Below are 17,219 nucleotides of genomic sequence, written 5' to 3' on the forward strand. Positions count from 1 at the left end.
TCTCTCTCTCCTCATTGGCTCACATAGCAGCAGGATCCATTGACTCCTGCTGCTGTCAGTCACAGCCAGTGAGCACAAATCTTGGGTCAGGCCCGAGCCACACTTTATATGTGACACACAGAGAGCAGCTTGGGAGGGAGCCTGCTTGAGTGCCCCTATAGCAATATGCAGAAGGCACTCTGCAGGAGGGGAGGGGCCAGGACCACCAACGGGGGACCCAAAAAGAAGAGGATCAGGGCCGCTCTGTGCAAAACTATTGGATAGAGCAGGTAAGTATAATATGTTTTTTTTTTTATTATTATTATTTCCTTTAGAATCGCTTTAAAGCTGAACTTCAGCATTTGTTATACTTTTGTTACATTTTACATAGTTCATTTGGGCCATGTAAGGCCGCTGGATGCGCTATATGAACTGTATGTGTGCGTTACTCTGTGCCGAGATCTTTCTATTTTAAACCCGGAACACAATAGTATCTGTCTGAGCGGTGCTCAGCCATTCATAGAAAGCAATGTATTCTAGCATTGAATACAAAGCTTCTTCTGATTAGCTGAGTCAGAGAGGCTGGCTGATGATGTCACAACCTCTGATTCAGCCAATCAGAGGAAGCTTTGTCCAGTAAAACCTTGGTTTGAGAGTAACTTGGTTTGAGAGCGTTTTGCAAGACAAGCAAAATGTTTTATTATTAATACATTTAGGGTTGGGGTTGGGGTTGAGGTTAGGGGTTAGGGTTAAGGGTAAGCCGTTAGGGTTAGCAGTTAGCGTTAGGGTTAGGCTTAGGGTTAGGGTTAGGGTTTCCCATTGAAGAATATGGCTAGGACTCAGGAATTGGAACAGGAACCTCCCCCAAAGGTCAAAGGTCAGAAGGTGGGTTCCCAGAGGTCAAAGGTCACAGGGCATGGCTGACCCACTCCCACCAAGTGTACCGCCTACCCCAACTAAGTCGGGGAATGAACAAGTCGGGGAATGAACAAGTTGATATACAAGCGATGTCTTGATATAAGAGTAGCATCGTGTCACAACTGAGTATAAAAAAGAAGAGAGGAGCCTCTAAGTGTAGCAATATGATTACATTTAATGAAGGTACAACATTTAGCAACTTATTGCTACACTTAGAGCTTTGGAATACAAGCATGTTTCTGGAACGAATTATGCTTGCAAACCAAGGTTTTACTGTATTTACTACTAGAATACATTGCTTTCTATGAATGACTAAGACTCTATTGTGTTCCAGGTATGAAACAGGAAGGTCTCGGCGCACACCCGGAACACAGTGCCGTATGCTGTATATAGCCATGGCTACATACAGGTTATACAGCACATCCAGTGGCCTCACATGTTAGTGAGGGACAGTTTGGTGTAACATAAGCTGGAGTTCAGATTTAATAATACAATAACAAATATTTTATTTTTGTATGAATACACTTATATATGTACATGAACAGTGTCAGTAACTCTTAAACCGAGAATAGATTTGCATCTTAATGTTGTGATTTCATGCAATATTCTTTGTTTTACATTGACAGTGTTGTTGAACTATACTATTACTTTGTAAAACACACATATGCGACCAGCTAAATGATTCTTCTCTCTCTACAGGTAAAATGTGATCATTACTGGCCTTTTGATCAAGATTCCTTGTATTATGGAGACCTCATAGTTCAAATGCTATCAGAGTCTGTACTACCCGAGTGGACAATAAGAGAATTCAAAATCTGCAGTGTAAGCCGTTTTCCTTCATATTGAGATTAAACACTGTGAAAAGTTCTACTGCTGCTCAGTCTCATTTATCAAGCACTTAAAATCGATGCTGGAATACACAATATGTAATTCTTTTTTTTTGTATTGATGATCTATGCTTTTGGCTGCTACAAGGGTGGATCTAATATTTAGCAAAAGGTCAGGCTGCTTATTTTTTTAAATGCAGAATCTACTCAAGGACTTACTAAAAAAGATTGATTGATTGGGTGGCGGCCATGTTCTCAGTGTGGCATTTAGCTATGACAGCATGACTGTGCCTGAAGGAAAGTTATACCTGATAAACAACCTGCTGCTATGAAAAATTATGCATTGCAGCAATCACAAATAATGTGGCAGTACTGAAAACTTTGCTTAGGGTCCAATTTTCTATTGCTCTTTGTAGAGAATTTTATTATTATGCGGATACAATTGAAATGCATCCCGAGAATGTAGGCACACTATATACATATATCCATTCATTTAAATAAACCAATACACAATGAAATGGGATAATTCCTTTTTTGTTTAGTTTGGTGTCATTTTTATAAATCTTTCAGAGCTAATAAAATTAAGGCTGTAAAAAAGGTACAATTTCCCTAAATATTAGTGTTTAACCAATTGCCGACCTCACTATAGCTGAATGGCAGCTACAGCGTGACCAACTAGTTCTGGGGCGCTGTCATATGATGGCATGCCGCAATCGTGCCTGCTGCGAGGTGCAAGGGGTGCGCTCTGGCACTGCAAAGAGCCAATCAGCGTATCTTTATCACGTAATCAGCTGTGTCCAATCATCACAGCTGATCATGCATCTAATCAGGAGCCAGTTATTGGCACTCCTTTCCTCACGCTGACAGCATGAGGAGAGGAGAAGAGAGCTGATAACTGGCTTGTGTAAAAGGGACATGTACACTGATAATCAGGGCACTGATTATCAATGTCCTGATTATCAGTGCAGTCCCAACAATGCCCACCAGTGCTGCCAATCTGTGCCCACCAGTGCTGCCAATCAGTGCCTCCTTATCAGTGTCACCTATCAATGCCACCTATCAGTGCCCATCAGTGCTACTTATCAGTGTTACCGCATCAGTGCTGCCTCATCAGTGTCAGCTTGTCATCAGTGCCCATCAATGCCAATCATTGTCGCTTCATCAGTGCAGCTTATCAGGGCCCATTAGTGCAGCCTCATCAGTGCACATCAGTGAAGGAGAAAATTATCTGTTTGCAAAAAAATTTTACAAACTATGAAAAAGTTTTTTGTTTTCATAATTTTTGGTCATTATTTATTTATTTAGCAAAACAATTTTCCAGTGGTAAATAAATACCAAAAAAAAGCTCTATTTGTGTGGCATGACCACGCAATTGTCATTAAAAGTGCAACAGCGCTGAAAGCTAAAAATTGGCCCGGGCAGGAAGGGGGTATAAGTGCCCAGTGGGCAAGTGGTTAAACCAGACTCAATAAAGGGCCAGATTAGGTATCCATCAACTGTCAGTAACCTCCCACCTAAAAAAATAACCAAATACATACATCTGGTTGCTATTGGCAACACAGACACCTTCTTTGCCCTGAGGTGTTCACAAATGACATGCACATATTTGTAGGTCATAATTAATTCAGATCGTATGCTGCTTTGTTCCTAAACCAAAGAAATAGCTAGTCGTAGTTGGTCAGATTTATCTGGACTTGTCTTATAATGTTGAAAACCATCCACAGCTTAACTAAGCCACGTCTTCAGTTCCAATGAGTGTCAGGAAGATATCCCAGCATTTATATCCACCTCTTAAACACCTTAATCTAATCGCTATGGAATCGGTAGAAGTTAAATATCTAAGAACAGGATGGGTGGGAGGTGTGAAAGTTGTATGACCAATCTTTTCTAGTTATAGTCATGATGTCTGTGGGTGTTAGCTCCTCGATTTATGTTGCTAAAGATGTAAATTGTTATCAGTTGTTAGGTAGAGATGTTAAAAGGCCAAAAGTTGTGTAAGATAGATAATGTCAAAGGCCCTGCACCCCGGTTCTGGGATGGTTGTTCTGTTGGCGGAGATGGTTTTTTTTTATCATGTCTCTTGCAAACCAGCCAGAACTTATACTTTTTAACAATAGACATAATTGTTACTTTCCATCAATGCAAACTCACTGTCCAAACTTTCTAAAAATCCATTGAGGATTAGAACCTTTCAGAATTTTCTTGACATAATGTTATAAAAAGAATTCAACAAGGTTGTTTCTGTGTTAAATAAATGGCATAGAGATGTAGAGAAGAACAGCACACCGACAGTGCATTGAATAGAGTTATTTAATCAAATTAATTGCTCAGTTTGAATAATTTCAGCACAAAATGAACAATGCTTGTTTTTCAATATTTGAAAGCAACAATGTTAATGAGCAATTGTATAAAAAAAGGTCCCGTCCTGTCTATAGTGGTTTATATATGAAAACCTCTTTCCACAGAATTTATTCTGTGACAGGATACAATTAATTTTTTTTTTTTTTTTACAGGAAGATCAACTGGATGCAGCTAGGCTGGTTCGGCATTTTCATTACACCGTGTGGCCTGATCACGGAGTCCCTGAAACCACCCAGTCTTTGATTCAGTTTGTGAGGACAGTCAGAGATTATATAAACAGAACTCCAGGAACTGGTCCTACAGTGGTACATTGCAGGTATGGCTAAAATGATGTCACTTCTAAAACTTGTATCATGGGAACATAGAACAAACCTTTGCAAAGAGATCTGTAGTTTTAGACAGTAAATCAGGTTTTGTAGAAAAACACTAAGGCCGCGTACACACGATAGGATCACCAGAGCAGAACGATCTGAAGGACCGTTTTCATCAGTCCAAACCGATTGTGTGTAGGCCCCATAGGTTTTTTAACCTTCGGTCAAAAAAATGAGAACTTGCTTTAAAATTGAACCGATGGACTGGTAACCGATAGGTTAAAACGGATCGTTAGTATGGAAAAGCATTGGTTAAAAACCTGCGCATGCTCAGAATCAACTCGACGCATGCTTGGAAGCATTGAACTTTGTTTTTTTCAGCACGTCGTTGTGTTTTACGTCATCGCGTTCTGACACGATCGTTTTTTTAACTGATGGTGTGTACGCACAACGGACCATCAGTCAGCCTCATAGGTTAACCTAGGACAACGGTCCTTCAGACCGTTGTCCTCTGGCTATCCTATCGTGTGAACACGGCCTTAGGGGTTGATTTACAAAAACTGAAGAGTGCAAAATCCAGTGCAGCTTTGCATGAAAACCAGCTTCCAGGTTTTTTGTCAAAGCCTAATTAAACAAGCTGAAGTTAAAAGCTGATTGGCTACCGTGCACAGCTGCACAAGATTTTGTACTCTCCAGTATCAGTAATAAACCCCTAAAATTCAATACTGCTTGAGCCAAGTAAGAGTAAATGCTTTACGGTCCTTACATAGGAATCAGTTAATGCCACCAATTTTTAAGAAAGAATTAGGCTTCTTGACAATCAAAAGTCAATCTCAACTGAGAGCACAAAGGTGACAAAGTATAAAGAAGTCAGTTTGAAACAATCATTATAATAGTCATATATTCTAAAAGTGTAACAGGCATAACATGGATACCTCTATGTATCCTGGAACTATGGAATAGTTGGAATGAGGGGTTTCATCTACCTTGGTTGGAGGCCTAGTCCCTTGCGGCTCTGGTCCAAGCACCCCTGGATGTGGTGACAGAGGTACAAGTTTCAAAGACTAGCAGGCCAAGTTCAGTACGAGGGAATAAGGCAGAGCAAAGTCCAGGACCAGTTCGAGGTCAGTACCAGGGAAAGAGGCAGAAAATTGTCAGAGGCAAGCTGAGATCAGTACCAAGGAAGCAAACAGAGAATAGCGAGAGGCTGGGTCAGTATCCAGAATCCACAGAAGCTCAGTCAGCAAGCAGAAACACGGTTTACAGGAGAGCTGAAGAACATCCAGCGATTAGCACACACCAGGATCTTCTTTAAATAGGCAGATTGGCGCCAATGCGTGTGCACCGCAAAGAAATGCGCCTACGTGTCAGTGCACGTTGGATATTAGCCCAAGCTTGTCTGTGTGTTGGTACAAGTGCATGAGCATTATTTGCTTGGGAATGAGCATTAGCTGTTAAAAAAACGAGAATTAGCTGCATAAGAATGAGCACTAGCTGTATTTGTTTCCTGACAGGGGGGTATGTAAAACTGTTTCAAACAGTTGAAGACTGCCAGGATTCTTTTGGTCTTACTCAATGGTTTTCAGTTTCTGACATTCAGAAACATATATAAACCATTCAAGGTTCACCTTAATCTGGTATGACTTCAGTAGAGATAATTTTAGTTACTAGTACTACACCTACAGCATCAGTGTATGTATTACCAGGACTGACCTAAGAACCCATATTAAGTTTTTGCTGACTGTATCCTATTTGTGAATTTTTCTAATCTCCTGTCCCAGAGATGCCATGGAGAATAATAGATAATCTCCACAAATTGAAGGGAAGTTTTTTCAGACAGTTGTCACTGAAACTGGTATCACCAATGTAAGACTCACAATCACCTCTTGTTCTAGTGACAACTCTCATGCCGCGTACACATGACCGTTATTCATGTCATGGAAAAAAACAACGTTTTTCTCGACGTGATTCCTCTCAAGCCTGCCTTGCATACACACGATCGTGATAAAAAATGCTCAAGCAAAGCGCGGTGACGTACAACACGTACAACGGCACTATAAATTCGAATGGTGCCACCCTTTGGGCTGATTATGCAAATTTTCCTTCTCATAACTTGCCTCTGAGCATGCACGTTTTTTCCCCGTCGTTAAAGCCTACACACGACCGTTTTTTACGACAAGAAAAACGACGACGTAAAAAACGACGAGAAAAAATAGAGCAGGTTCGAAATTTTTAATGACCATTTTTCTTATCGCAAAAAATGCTCTAGAGCCTACACACGGCCGTTTTTCATGACCAATTTAAAACATGCCATTTTTTCTCGTCATAAAAAACGGTCGTGTGTACGCGGCATTGGATTTGGAATGTCTTCTCTCTCAATGATGATGGTCACTAGGATAAATAGAGGGGCGAAACCACCCAGCCTTTGATTCAGTTTGTGAATCAGGGGGACAAAGACGGCAAAAAAAACTTGATAGAGGTTATAATCCTTCCCCACTCCATTAATTAAAAAAATGCATTGATTATACATACACTAAGAATTAGAATTCTTTGTCTCGCTTTCCTTAATATTGAACCTTCAAGTCCTTTAGTTGTATTATTTGGGAATGAATGTAAATGATTATGATTATACTAAGCGCATCTGTACTTGATCCTTAGAATTTCTTAATTAACCATTACCATTTTATAAATGTTATTGCTTTACCGCACACAAGGTGTGTAAAAAATCTTGTAATGGGGCATTTCACTGTATAACATGTTAGTATATTATTTCTCCCTCTAAGAAGAGAAATGTCAAACTCTGTCAATTACTGGAGGTGTCACACAGCCATATACGTTTATCTATGTCTGAATAGTGTGTCCTGGACAACGTATATCATCACTGACATCTGTCATTAGGGTTGAGGCACTGCTATAGAAATGAATTGTACAAGGACTTACAGAACTGACAATAAGGCCTCAAGAGAAATAGCTGGTAGCTTGCTCAGCCGCCTTGATGAAATTTCATAAACTTCTGTTTATGCCAATTAGATATAAAACTCGATAATGATCACTATGCTGTAGTCAGGGAGCAATTACCAGAGACAACAAATGTAGTTAGTGCCATAATTGGTGAGCAATTCAAGGTAAGCATATGTTTTTTTTTTTAAATGTTACTGAATATTTGCAAGTTTATAAATTGATATTTTTAATTACCTGTATACATTTGATGCACATGAGACAGATACAAGACTGATTTATTACAAGTTGGCAGCTTCAATCATAACTCTACCCACCACCTATAACTCTCCACCCAACTCCACCCCACGCCCTCTCTGCTGCTCTAGCATTGTGACAGTATAAAATCGGACTTTGATAATTTTTTAATTGTGCATCTGTTTTTAAATGAAAATCCCGTCTTGATGACAACCCTAATCTCAACATACATAGTACAATCCTAATATAGGATCTTTGCAAAATCAAATAAAAATTTACTGATACTAATGTATGAGGACAAACTTGAACTATCAATTTGTAGAGTCAGGCAGATCCTTGCACTACATCATTGTTGGTAGGTCTAATGGAGATTGTACAATCCGTTTATAAAGTGAGCTTTATCTCTAGTAATCATGCTGTTACAGACCTGTGCAAATCTGTCTCAGTGTTCTGCCTAGGATCACAGGTACTGGGGTTGTAACTAAGCAAAAAAACTGATTTCCAAATTGTCAACAAGTTGCTTGATACATTACCCACAATTTGCTACCTTAAGGTGGAACTTTAACCACTTGACCACTGGGCACGAAAACCCCCTTAATCACCAGACCAATTTTCAGCTTTCGGTGCTCTCACAATTTGAATGACAATTACTCAGTCATACAACATTGTACCCATCTGAAATTTTTGTCCTTTTTTTCCTACAAATAGAGCTTTCTTTTGGTGGTATTTGATCACCTCTGCGGTTTTTATTTTTTGCGCTATAAAAGAAAAAAGACTGAAAATTCTGTAAAAAAAAAAAAAAAAAATCTAGTTTCTGTCATATTAGCAGGTTATTTCTCACACACAGCATATGCATACTACAAATTACACCCCAAAACACATTCTGCTATTCCTCCCGAGTATAGCGATACCACATGTGTGCGACTTTTACACAGCGTGGCCACATAGAGAGGCCCAACATGCAGGGAGCACCATCAGGCGTTCTGGAGCACCCAGGCCAATTCTGACATTTCTCTCCTACATGTAAAAATCATCATTTATTTGCTAAAAAAATTACATAGAAACCCAAAACATTATATATGCTTTTTTTCAAAGACCCTAGAGAATACAATGGCGGTTGTTGCAACTTTTTATCTTGCACGGTATTTTCGCAGCAATTTTTTGAACGCGTGTTTTTAAAAAAAAAACAGTTTTGTGCTTAAAAAAAAAAAAAAAACAGTAAAGTTAGCCCAATGTTTTTGCATAATATGAAAGATGAAGTTACGCCGAGTAAATAGATACCCAACATGTCACCCTTCAAAATTGCACACGCTCGTGAAATTGCGCCAAACGTTGCTACTTAAAAATCCCCATAGGCGACGTATTGCAAGGTATTGGAGTATTGAGGGTATTGCGGAGTATTGGGGGGGTATTGCAGAGTATGGGGGGGTATTGCAGAGTATGGGGGGGGGGTATTGCAGAGTATGGGGGGGGTATTGCAGAGTATGGGGGGGTATTGCAGAGTATGGGGGGGGTATTGCAGAGTATGGGGGGGGGGGTATTGCAGAGTATGGGGGGGGGGGTATTGCAGAGTATGGGGGGGGGGGGGTATTGCAGAGTATGGGGGGGGGTATTGCAGAGTATGGGGGGGGGTATTGCAGAGTATGGGGGTGGGTATTGCAGAGTATGGGTGGGTGGGTATTGCAGAGTATGGGTGGGTGGGTATTGCAGAGTATGGGGGGGTGGGTATTGCAGAGTAAAATAAAAAAAATGATGAGTGCAATACTCTGCAATACCCCACCCCATACTCTGCAATACCCCACCCCATACTCTGCAATACCCCACCCCATACTCTGCAATACCCACCCCCCCAGGGTGGGTATTGCAGAGTATGGGGTGGGGTATTGCAGAGTATGGGGTGGGGTATTGCAGAGTATTGCACTCATCTTTTTTTTTTATTTTGCAGAGTATTGCGCAGGGATGGCTGGATCTGTGACTGCAATTGTCACAGATCCAGCCCACAGTGCGGCGGCTGCTGCTGCCGCCCGATCCCCCCCCCCCCCCCCCCCTCTCCTCTCACACTGTACCGAACGGTACAGAGAGGAGAGGGAGGAACCGGCGTCATTACATGACGCCGGTTTGTTTACAAGTGATCGCGCCGTCATTGGACGGCGCGATCACGTGGTAAGGAGCCGCTTCCATTGGCTCCTTACCGCGAGTGCTGTTGCTGCGGGTCCCGTAGACCCGGCGAGCACCGGCGATCGCGTGTGCGCGCCCGCTCGGGCGCGCACAACGCAGTCTCTGGGAGGACGTACATTGACGCCCTCCTAGAGTACAGTAACCGCTCTGTAGCCGTATTTTGGCTATAGGGCGGTTACCAACTGGTTAATGAAAAAATGAAAAATTGTGGAGAAGCAAGATTTTTAATGCAGAAGAACCATTGGGGGTTATTTACGAAAGACAAATCCACTTTGCACTTCAATTGCAAACTACAAATGTAACGTGCACATGAAATTGCACTGAAAGTGCACTTGGAAATGCAGTCGCTGTAGATCCGAGGGGGGACATGCAAGGAAAATAAAAAACAGCATTTTAGCTTGCACATGATTGGATAGTAAAATCAGCAGAGCTTCCCCTCATTTCAGATCTACAGCGACTGCACTTCCAAGTGCACTTTCAGTGCAATTTTAAGTTGTACTTGTAGTTTGCACTTGTAGCGCAAAGTGGATTTGCCTTTCATAAATAACCCCCATTGTTTCTTCTGCAGCTCAATGTAGAATTTATTTCAGCAATGCCGGGTGACTGAACTCCTGCTCATGCATGGGAGTGACCCTAACTCAGGCTGGCTAATTAAAATGTGAGCCTAGGTGAGTAAAGTCCTGCTTTGATATAACATACTGTATTGTATAGTAAAGAGACAGATGAAACCCAAATATCATAGAATCTAGAATTACATTATATCCTGATAATTGAATTTAGGGTCTTATGTTCATTGATCTGTTTGCAGTGCTGGTGTTGGCAGAACGGGGACCTTCATTGCTCTGGACAGGATTCTTCAGCAAATTGATACAAAAGACTCAGTGGACATTTATGGGGCAGTGTATGATCTCCGGCTTCACCGTGTTCACATGGTCCAGACCGAGGTAAGCCTGGCAAAGCACAGCATTTTCATTCAAGGTATACATTATGAATTACCTATGCATAGGGCCGGTGGGTAAAATTGATTGAAAAGGGGAAAAAAATAAATAATTTAATAGTATATTGTAATCAGCGGCTTGAATCCAGCCTTTAGTGTTCTCGGCAAGTCTATAGTATTTAAACAGCGAGTAATCTTCAATTCTATTCAAGAATGTATTTCTAACTCAAAAACACATTCTATTGTTCTATAGGCTATAGAAGAATTTGAATGTTGGTTGACTAGTAATAATAATTTATAAATATAATTATTACTAGTGTCATACAACATTAGAAATCTTCTATAGCTTGTAGGCGAAACATTCGACCAGAAATGTACGATTGCGACGTCGTACAGTTTAGCTGCTCCGTCAAATCTTCTTAGAACATTCGACAGACAGCATAAGCCTTCAATGACAGATTCAACCTTAACTTATTCAGAGTTTTGGATGAATGCATTTTTTAGCTAAACAAAATAAATAAAAACTAATTTTGGGAGTAACTAAATAAATTTTTCGGACGAAAATGAAATTCCGAAACAAAATATTTCAGTGTGCACATGTCTAATAACAAGATGTAGGAAAAAAACTGAACAGACACGGATGTCACAAATATGACATTTATTCCATTCTTTTCCAAATCTGCAAGGAATCTGTTCACAGATTCCCTGCTAATCGGAACTGACACCACTGGCCTGAAAGGACCCCTAGACTCCAGAAGCCATAAGTTGTCTTATCTCATCTAGTTTTAGCCACTTCTAAAATGAAGCTTTAATATAACCAACCTTTTAAAAAAAAAGTTTACCCTTTTGTATGTAAATGAAGGACATCTAAGCATAACTTCAATATCAGGGAATGAAAGATGAGGCTTTCTATTTGAATCAAGGGGTTTATTAGAAATATGTTTTCCATTTGTAATAGTGGGGACATTTTTATATAGTACCATCACCTTTTCCCTCTACAGTAACTGATACCTACCAGGTAGATTGTACAATTTACAATGTATAATCTAGACTGAAGCTGATGGGGCTGGTTAGAGGGTAATAAATCAAGAAAAATAGACTGCTACAAGTTTTAGTTCAACAATAAGAAAAAAAAATATCTCCTTCCGTCATTGTGGATATGTTTTCTTTTTTATTATTTCTACCTGGGATACACAGTACAACTTTCACAATGCAACTTTTCCTTTTCAAGTAATTCTTCTGTACAAGGTTACAAATGGTAGCTGTCAATGGCTGACATGAATTGGGACCAGCTGAGAGATGATAGTCATTCTTACGTACCAGGAAAAATATCACCACTCTGGCTGTAATCTAACCACCAGTCCAATCTATTTGTTCCTTTGTATATTGTAGACGGAAGTTTATCAGCTGTCAGACAGGAAACACAGAAAAGCTTGTAGTCTGTACATTATAACAAATAAGAAAATCTAAGACTCAGAAAGATCACATATAAATAAAGTCTGTGCACATTTGATAACTTCTTCACCACACAAGACACATTAAAAAATTTAAAATTGAAAGTCAAAGTTTATATTTATGCACGTGGCCTTAAGTACAAAAGGGTGCAAAAATGTCTCCAACAAAAAACTATTATTTTATCCTTTATGCCCATCCTTTTTGTGGGAGGGTAGGTGGACATATGGATTTTTTTGTCAAACTGCAAAGCTTGTAGTTTATGCCCTGAAATGCCTTGTCCTTTAACGTTGTGGTTTCTGATGCTTATGTTTCAACATAAAATCAGGAGATATACTGTAATTACCATCTTTCTTTAACCTCTTACACTCTGCCATATGTCTTAAGTGGCAAGGTGGTAGATGGTATATATATACAGCATCATTTATAAATAGCAGTTCATAAACACTGTGTACAGAGATGATCTTATGAGCTCTGTACCATGTGATAATGGTTATGACCAATCAAAGCAACCACCAATGTAAACAGTATAGTGTTTACATCAGTAATGTCGTGTACACACGATCTGAATTTCCGATGAAAAAAGTCAGATGGACTTTTTTCATTGGAAATTCCGATCGCGTGAGGGCCCCATCGGCCTTTTTTTCGTCAGTGTTTAGAAATAGAACATGTTTTATTTATTTTTTCCAATGGAAAAAAAAACGATAGGAAATTCCTATCGTCTGTGTGCAACTCCGACAGAGAAAAAACCCACGCATGCTCAGAATCAAGTTGACGCATGCTCGGAAGCATTGAACTTAATTTTTCTTGGCTCGTCGTAGTGTTTTACCTCACCGCGTTTTGGACAGTCGCAATTTGGTCTGACAGGGTGTATGCAAGACAGCTTGAACGGAATTCCGATGGAAAATTCCATCGGATTTTAGGCCATCGGAAATTCTGATCGTGTGTACGGGGCATAAGCCTTCCCCTTCTTCTTACAATGGAGGAAGGTGGGGAAGGAGGTACTAACGAATGAATGAATGAATGAATGAAAGAAGCATTCATTCAGTAGTTCTTTTTCAGAAGCAGTAGTTCTGGGTCTGTTTAATTCCCATGATGTCCCTGCAGTGATCTATCTATTCATCCTTCTTATCCTGCACATCTGTACATAATCCTTTTCTTCGCCACCTCTCACTGTATCTCTATTTGGACCACCTCAATAGCAGTACTTTTTTTTTTTTTTTTTGGCACAGGAGAGGTATTTTGGGGCAATTTGTACTGCCCTAGTATTTTTATTGTATACGTTTAATAACAGAGAGCAAGGCAAACTGTTTTTTTATTCACATTTTTCTGTATTTTTATCCTTTGCCAAAGTCCAGTGGTTACTAACTACTATCAAAAGAAAGCTCTATTTGTCTTAAAAATTATATCAAAATGATTTCGAAGGGGTATTACAGGCTAGTACTGTAATTTGCTAAACTCTTTGTTACACGGTGTAGAAAATGTGACTTGTTTCTGGAGGTGATCAAAAGTTTGGGAGACCCTACAATATGTATTGCAAATAGGATGAGGGTTTCTGGTCTGGCATAACTCTGCCTACCTTTGCTTTTGTTTCTGCCCTTAGTTGGAGCATAAATGGATCAACCAAGCATTGCCAAGTACAAACCAGCTAAATAATCTCTTTGCCCATTGTCAATGTCATAAGGATTTTTTGTCTGGGAATAATCCCAGGATTTGCACTGTCCAATTATTATTATTTTTTAATCTATCTGGTTAAAAAAAAAAAACATACAAAAAGTTGTTAGGGAATTCTTAAGCTGTGTATACATCATCGGTTTGTCCGATGAAACAGACCAATGGACTGTTTTCATCGGACAAACCGATCGCGTGTGGGCCCCATCTGTCTTTTTTCCATCAGTGTTAAAAAATAGAACAAGTTTTTAATTTTTCCTATGGATAAAAAAACGATAGAAAAATCCGATCGTCTGTGTGGTGATCTTGCCAGTAACACACTTCTTATCATGAGGTGACAACTTACACCTACTGTACTGTATCTATGGAGGAGCAATGTTGTCACCCTAGGATTCTCACTTCTGATCTGGACTTTAGAACATCTCCATAACATGTGGGGGAGGTCTTATGTAGACCAAAGAGAGAACCTAGACAGGGCTAATTACACTGCTTGAGATTTCAAAGCATCATAGGAAGAACGCACAGGAAGTTACAATCTCACTGGGTTTTTGGTGGGATCAACCCATATTGTTGGGCAGCATTTTTAGGAGACAACATATGAGTCAATGTGTGTATACTGGATAGATGTAATAAATATATGTATTTTTTTGCCCTGACATACATTTTAGGTAGTTTGAGTCATTTACCAGGAACACGTATGTAGCAAATGTAATAAAAAAAACATCACATTGTTCTGTAGATTTGTTCCTGGTAATGATGCTACATGATCAGCATAACAGCCAAATAACTAGCATTTTCAGGAATAAGTCAGCGATGCTAACATACAGTTTTATGAGATTTCTAAAATTATGAGAAGACCCAGTGTTAACATTCTATTAATTTTTTCGTTATTAGTCTATTAGTTATGAGTTAACAAGAGCTTCTAAGGGGATTTAAATCATATACCATAAGGGGGGGGCACCTTCATCCTAGTAATATGTAAAGCAAGAAAGGGAGACATTACCCCTAATAGTCTCCAAGGAAAGGAAGAATGGACTATCTCAATAACCTAAGCACAAGTACGCATGAAGTAAAAAAAAAATATTTATGCAAAAAATATATATATAAAATGACAAGATATTCACATACAAAAAGACAGCAATTTTGATTAACATATAGTGACATTAAAATGGTCTATACATATGTTGCACTGACCTCCAAGATAGAATGACCTCCAAGATGGAAAAGGAGATACAGCAGGTCCTCAATGAATATAGACCAACTCCTCTACATGTTTTGCGGATAACAACCGCTTCTTCAGGAGGAATAGGTTTATAAGAAGTCTAAAAATGGAAATAACAATAAAGGGTAATACAATAATGAAATATGGATATAAAAAATAACAGAACATCAGTAAGGAAAGCAGGAAGGCGAACTGATGCTTACCTGTGTAAGACAACACACTATTAGTTAGGAACTGCCATGTTGAAAGCTATTTATATATACAAACGTTTTTGACATTATTATGTACTGAAAGTATTTTAGGTCTCTATTAAAATAGTATGCCTTATATTCTTCTTTTCAGTGTCAGTATTTGTATCTACATCAGTGCATGCGAGATGTGTTGAGAGCCAGAAAGCTGCGCAATGAACAGGACAACCCTTTATTCCCAATATACGAGAATGTGAATCCAGAATATCACAGAGGTGAGTGTTCCAAATGCAAATAAGAAAATAAAAATGATATATTTGTTATTCTTCTAGATATTCACTAAATAGTTTTTTCTTACAGAGAATGTATATGCAAGACAATAAATCCCTCAAAGTCTTCTGTTAAAATCAGACTCAAGCTACATGTTCTAGAGCACTATGTATCGCCAGCCATGTTGTCTGTCTTCTGTAATTTATTCGCTTGGCTATTTTGTAAGGTATATGTAATTTAACTGTACATTACGTCCTCATAAAATATGTAAATATATGTATTTGTTTATAGACAGTTTAACTAATACTGCTACAGAATGTTTTTTGTTTTCCAGTTAAAACTGATGTTAAGGATAAAAAGATGCCATTGCAATGAATGAATCTTTGTATGGGGTCAATGTGTCTGAAATATTTGAACACTGACATCTCAGCAATGCATATATTATTTAATCACATCTTTCTAGAGATGTCTTTATTTGCTTTCAAACAGCCTTTGGCTAGAAACAATATTTTTAAAATGATAAAAAATTCTGGTGAAATATGATGCCATGGCACTTACGTGTTGCCATTTAAATGAAAAATGTGTTTTATGGATAAACACAGGATTGATCAAACTTAAAAAATGTACAATACTACCTTGCCTTAATACTTATACCATTCCACGCATTATTAATGCTTACTGGGAATTTTACATTAAGCTGAATTTGCTTTTATGCACATTGGGGGTTGCACATCAGCTAAAATTTGGGGGATAGAATTTGTAACGTGCACAGCTAGTTACAGTTACAACTACCTGCCAAGTAGGTGAAGCAATATAATAACCTCAAGAAGGTGTAGTGGGAACCAAATGTGGATTGTGTGTAAAAAAAAGTGTTTAAGTCTCTTATAGGCAAAACATTTTCCAATGTCTCAATGTGGAGATTTCCCTTCACTTCCTGTCCCATAGTCAAACAGGAAGTGACAGGAAATCTCTGCAAATGCAGTGAATTTCTTGGGGACCGCTAGGTCTCCAGAACTAGTGTCCCTATTGGAAGAGTTTCCACTATTACTTTTCTGGGGACAACCCAAAATTTGGGAATTTCCTTTACTTTCACTTTCAGTGATAATGGTAAACAGGACAAATAGAGAGGGTGAATCTCCTTAACAGGGGCACAGACAGCAATAAAAAGATACTAGTGTTCTAATCTTGGGCAGCACAGTGGTTAGCACTTCCGCCTAGCAGCACGAGGGTCGTGGGTTTAAAACCCAACCACAGCACTACCTGATTGGAGTTTGCATTTTCTCTGTGCGTGGGTTTCCTCCCAAAACATGCTGGTAGGTTAATTGGCTCCTGTCTAAATTGGCCCTAGTATATGTATATATGAATGTGAGTTAGAGACCTTAGATTGTAAGCTCCTTGAAGGCAGGGACTGATGTGAATGTACAATACATATATAAAGCACTGCGTAAAAAGTACCTGAAATAAATAAAATAACCCCTTTCCATTCTGCCTTTAATTATACTTGAAGTCCAAGTCATCAACAGTGGTGGCACCTAAATTTGCTAAGCAGACTTCAAAAAGAAATACAGTAATATTATTTGAGCGGTCACTTTAGCAAGTAAACTCTGTTACACCATTTGTACCTACAGGTAAGCCTATAATAAGGCTTGCCTGTAGGTACTGTGAACATCTCCTAAACTTGCACCGTTTAGGAGATATTCACTATATAAG

At 39.1% G+C, this 17,219-nt stretch overlaps 1 protein-coding gene across 2 annotated transcripts in view; it reads left to right on the forward strand.

Annotated features, from left to right (window-relative positions):
• Positions 1–16,036, forward strand: part of PTPRB (protein tyrosine phosphatase receptor type B) — a 176,098-nt gene extending 160,062 nt beyond the window's left edge. For both annotated transcript variants that reach the window (XM_040344003.1, XM_040344004.1), the window contains 5 exons: positions 1,597–1,719; positions 4,238–4,401; positions 10,578–10,713; positions 15,394–15,514; positions 15,600–16,036. In XM_040344003.1, coding sequence (XP_040199937.1) covers positions 1,597–1,719; positions 4,238–4,401; positions 10,578–10,713; positions 15,394–15,514; positions 15,600–15,622 — 567 coding nt within the window. In that variant the 3' untranslated portion in view covers positions 15,623–16,036. The remainder of the gene's footprint in view (positions 1–1,596; positions 1,720–4,237; positions 4,402–10,577; positions 10,714–15,393; positions 15,515–15,599) is intronic.
• Positions 16,037–17,219: the final 1,183 nt, after the last annotated feature.

This window comes from Rana temporaria, chromosome 3, assembly GCF_905171775.1.
Source record: "Rana temporaria chromosome 3, aRanTem1.1, whole genome shotgun sequence".
NCBI classification, from domain to species: domain Eukaryota; kingdom Metazoa; phylum Chordata; class Amphibia; order Anura; family Ranidae; genus Rana; species Rana temporaria.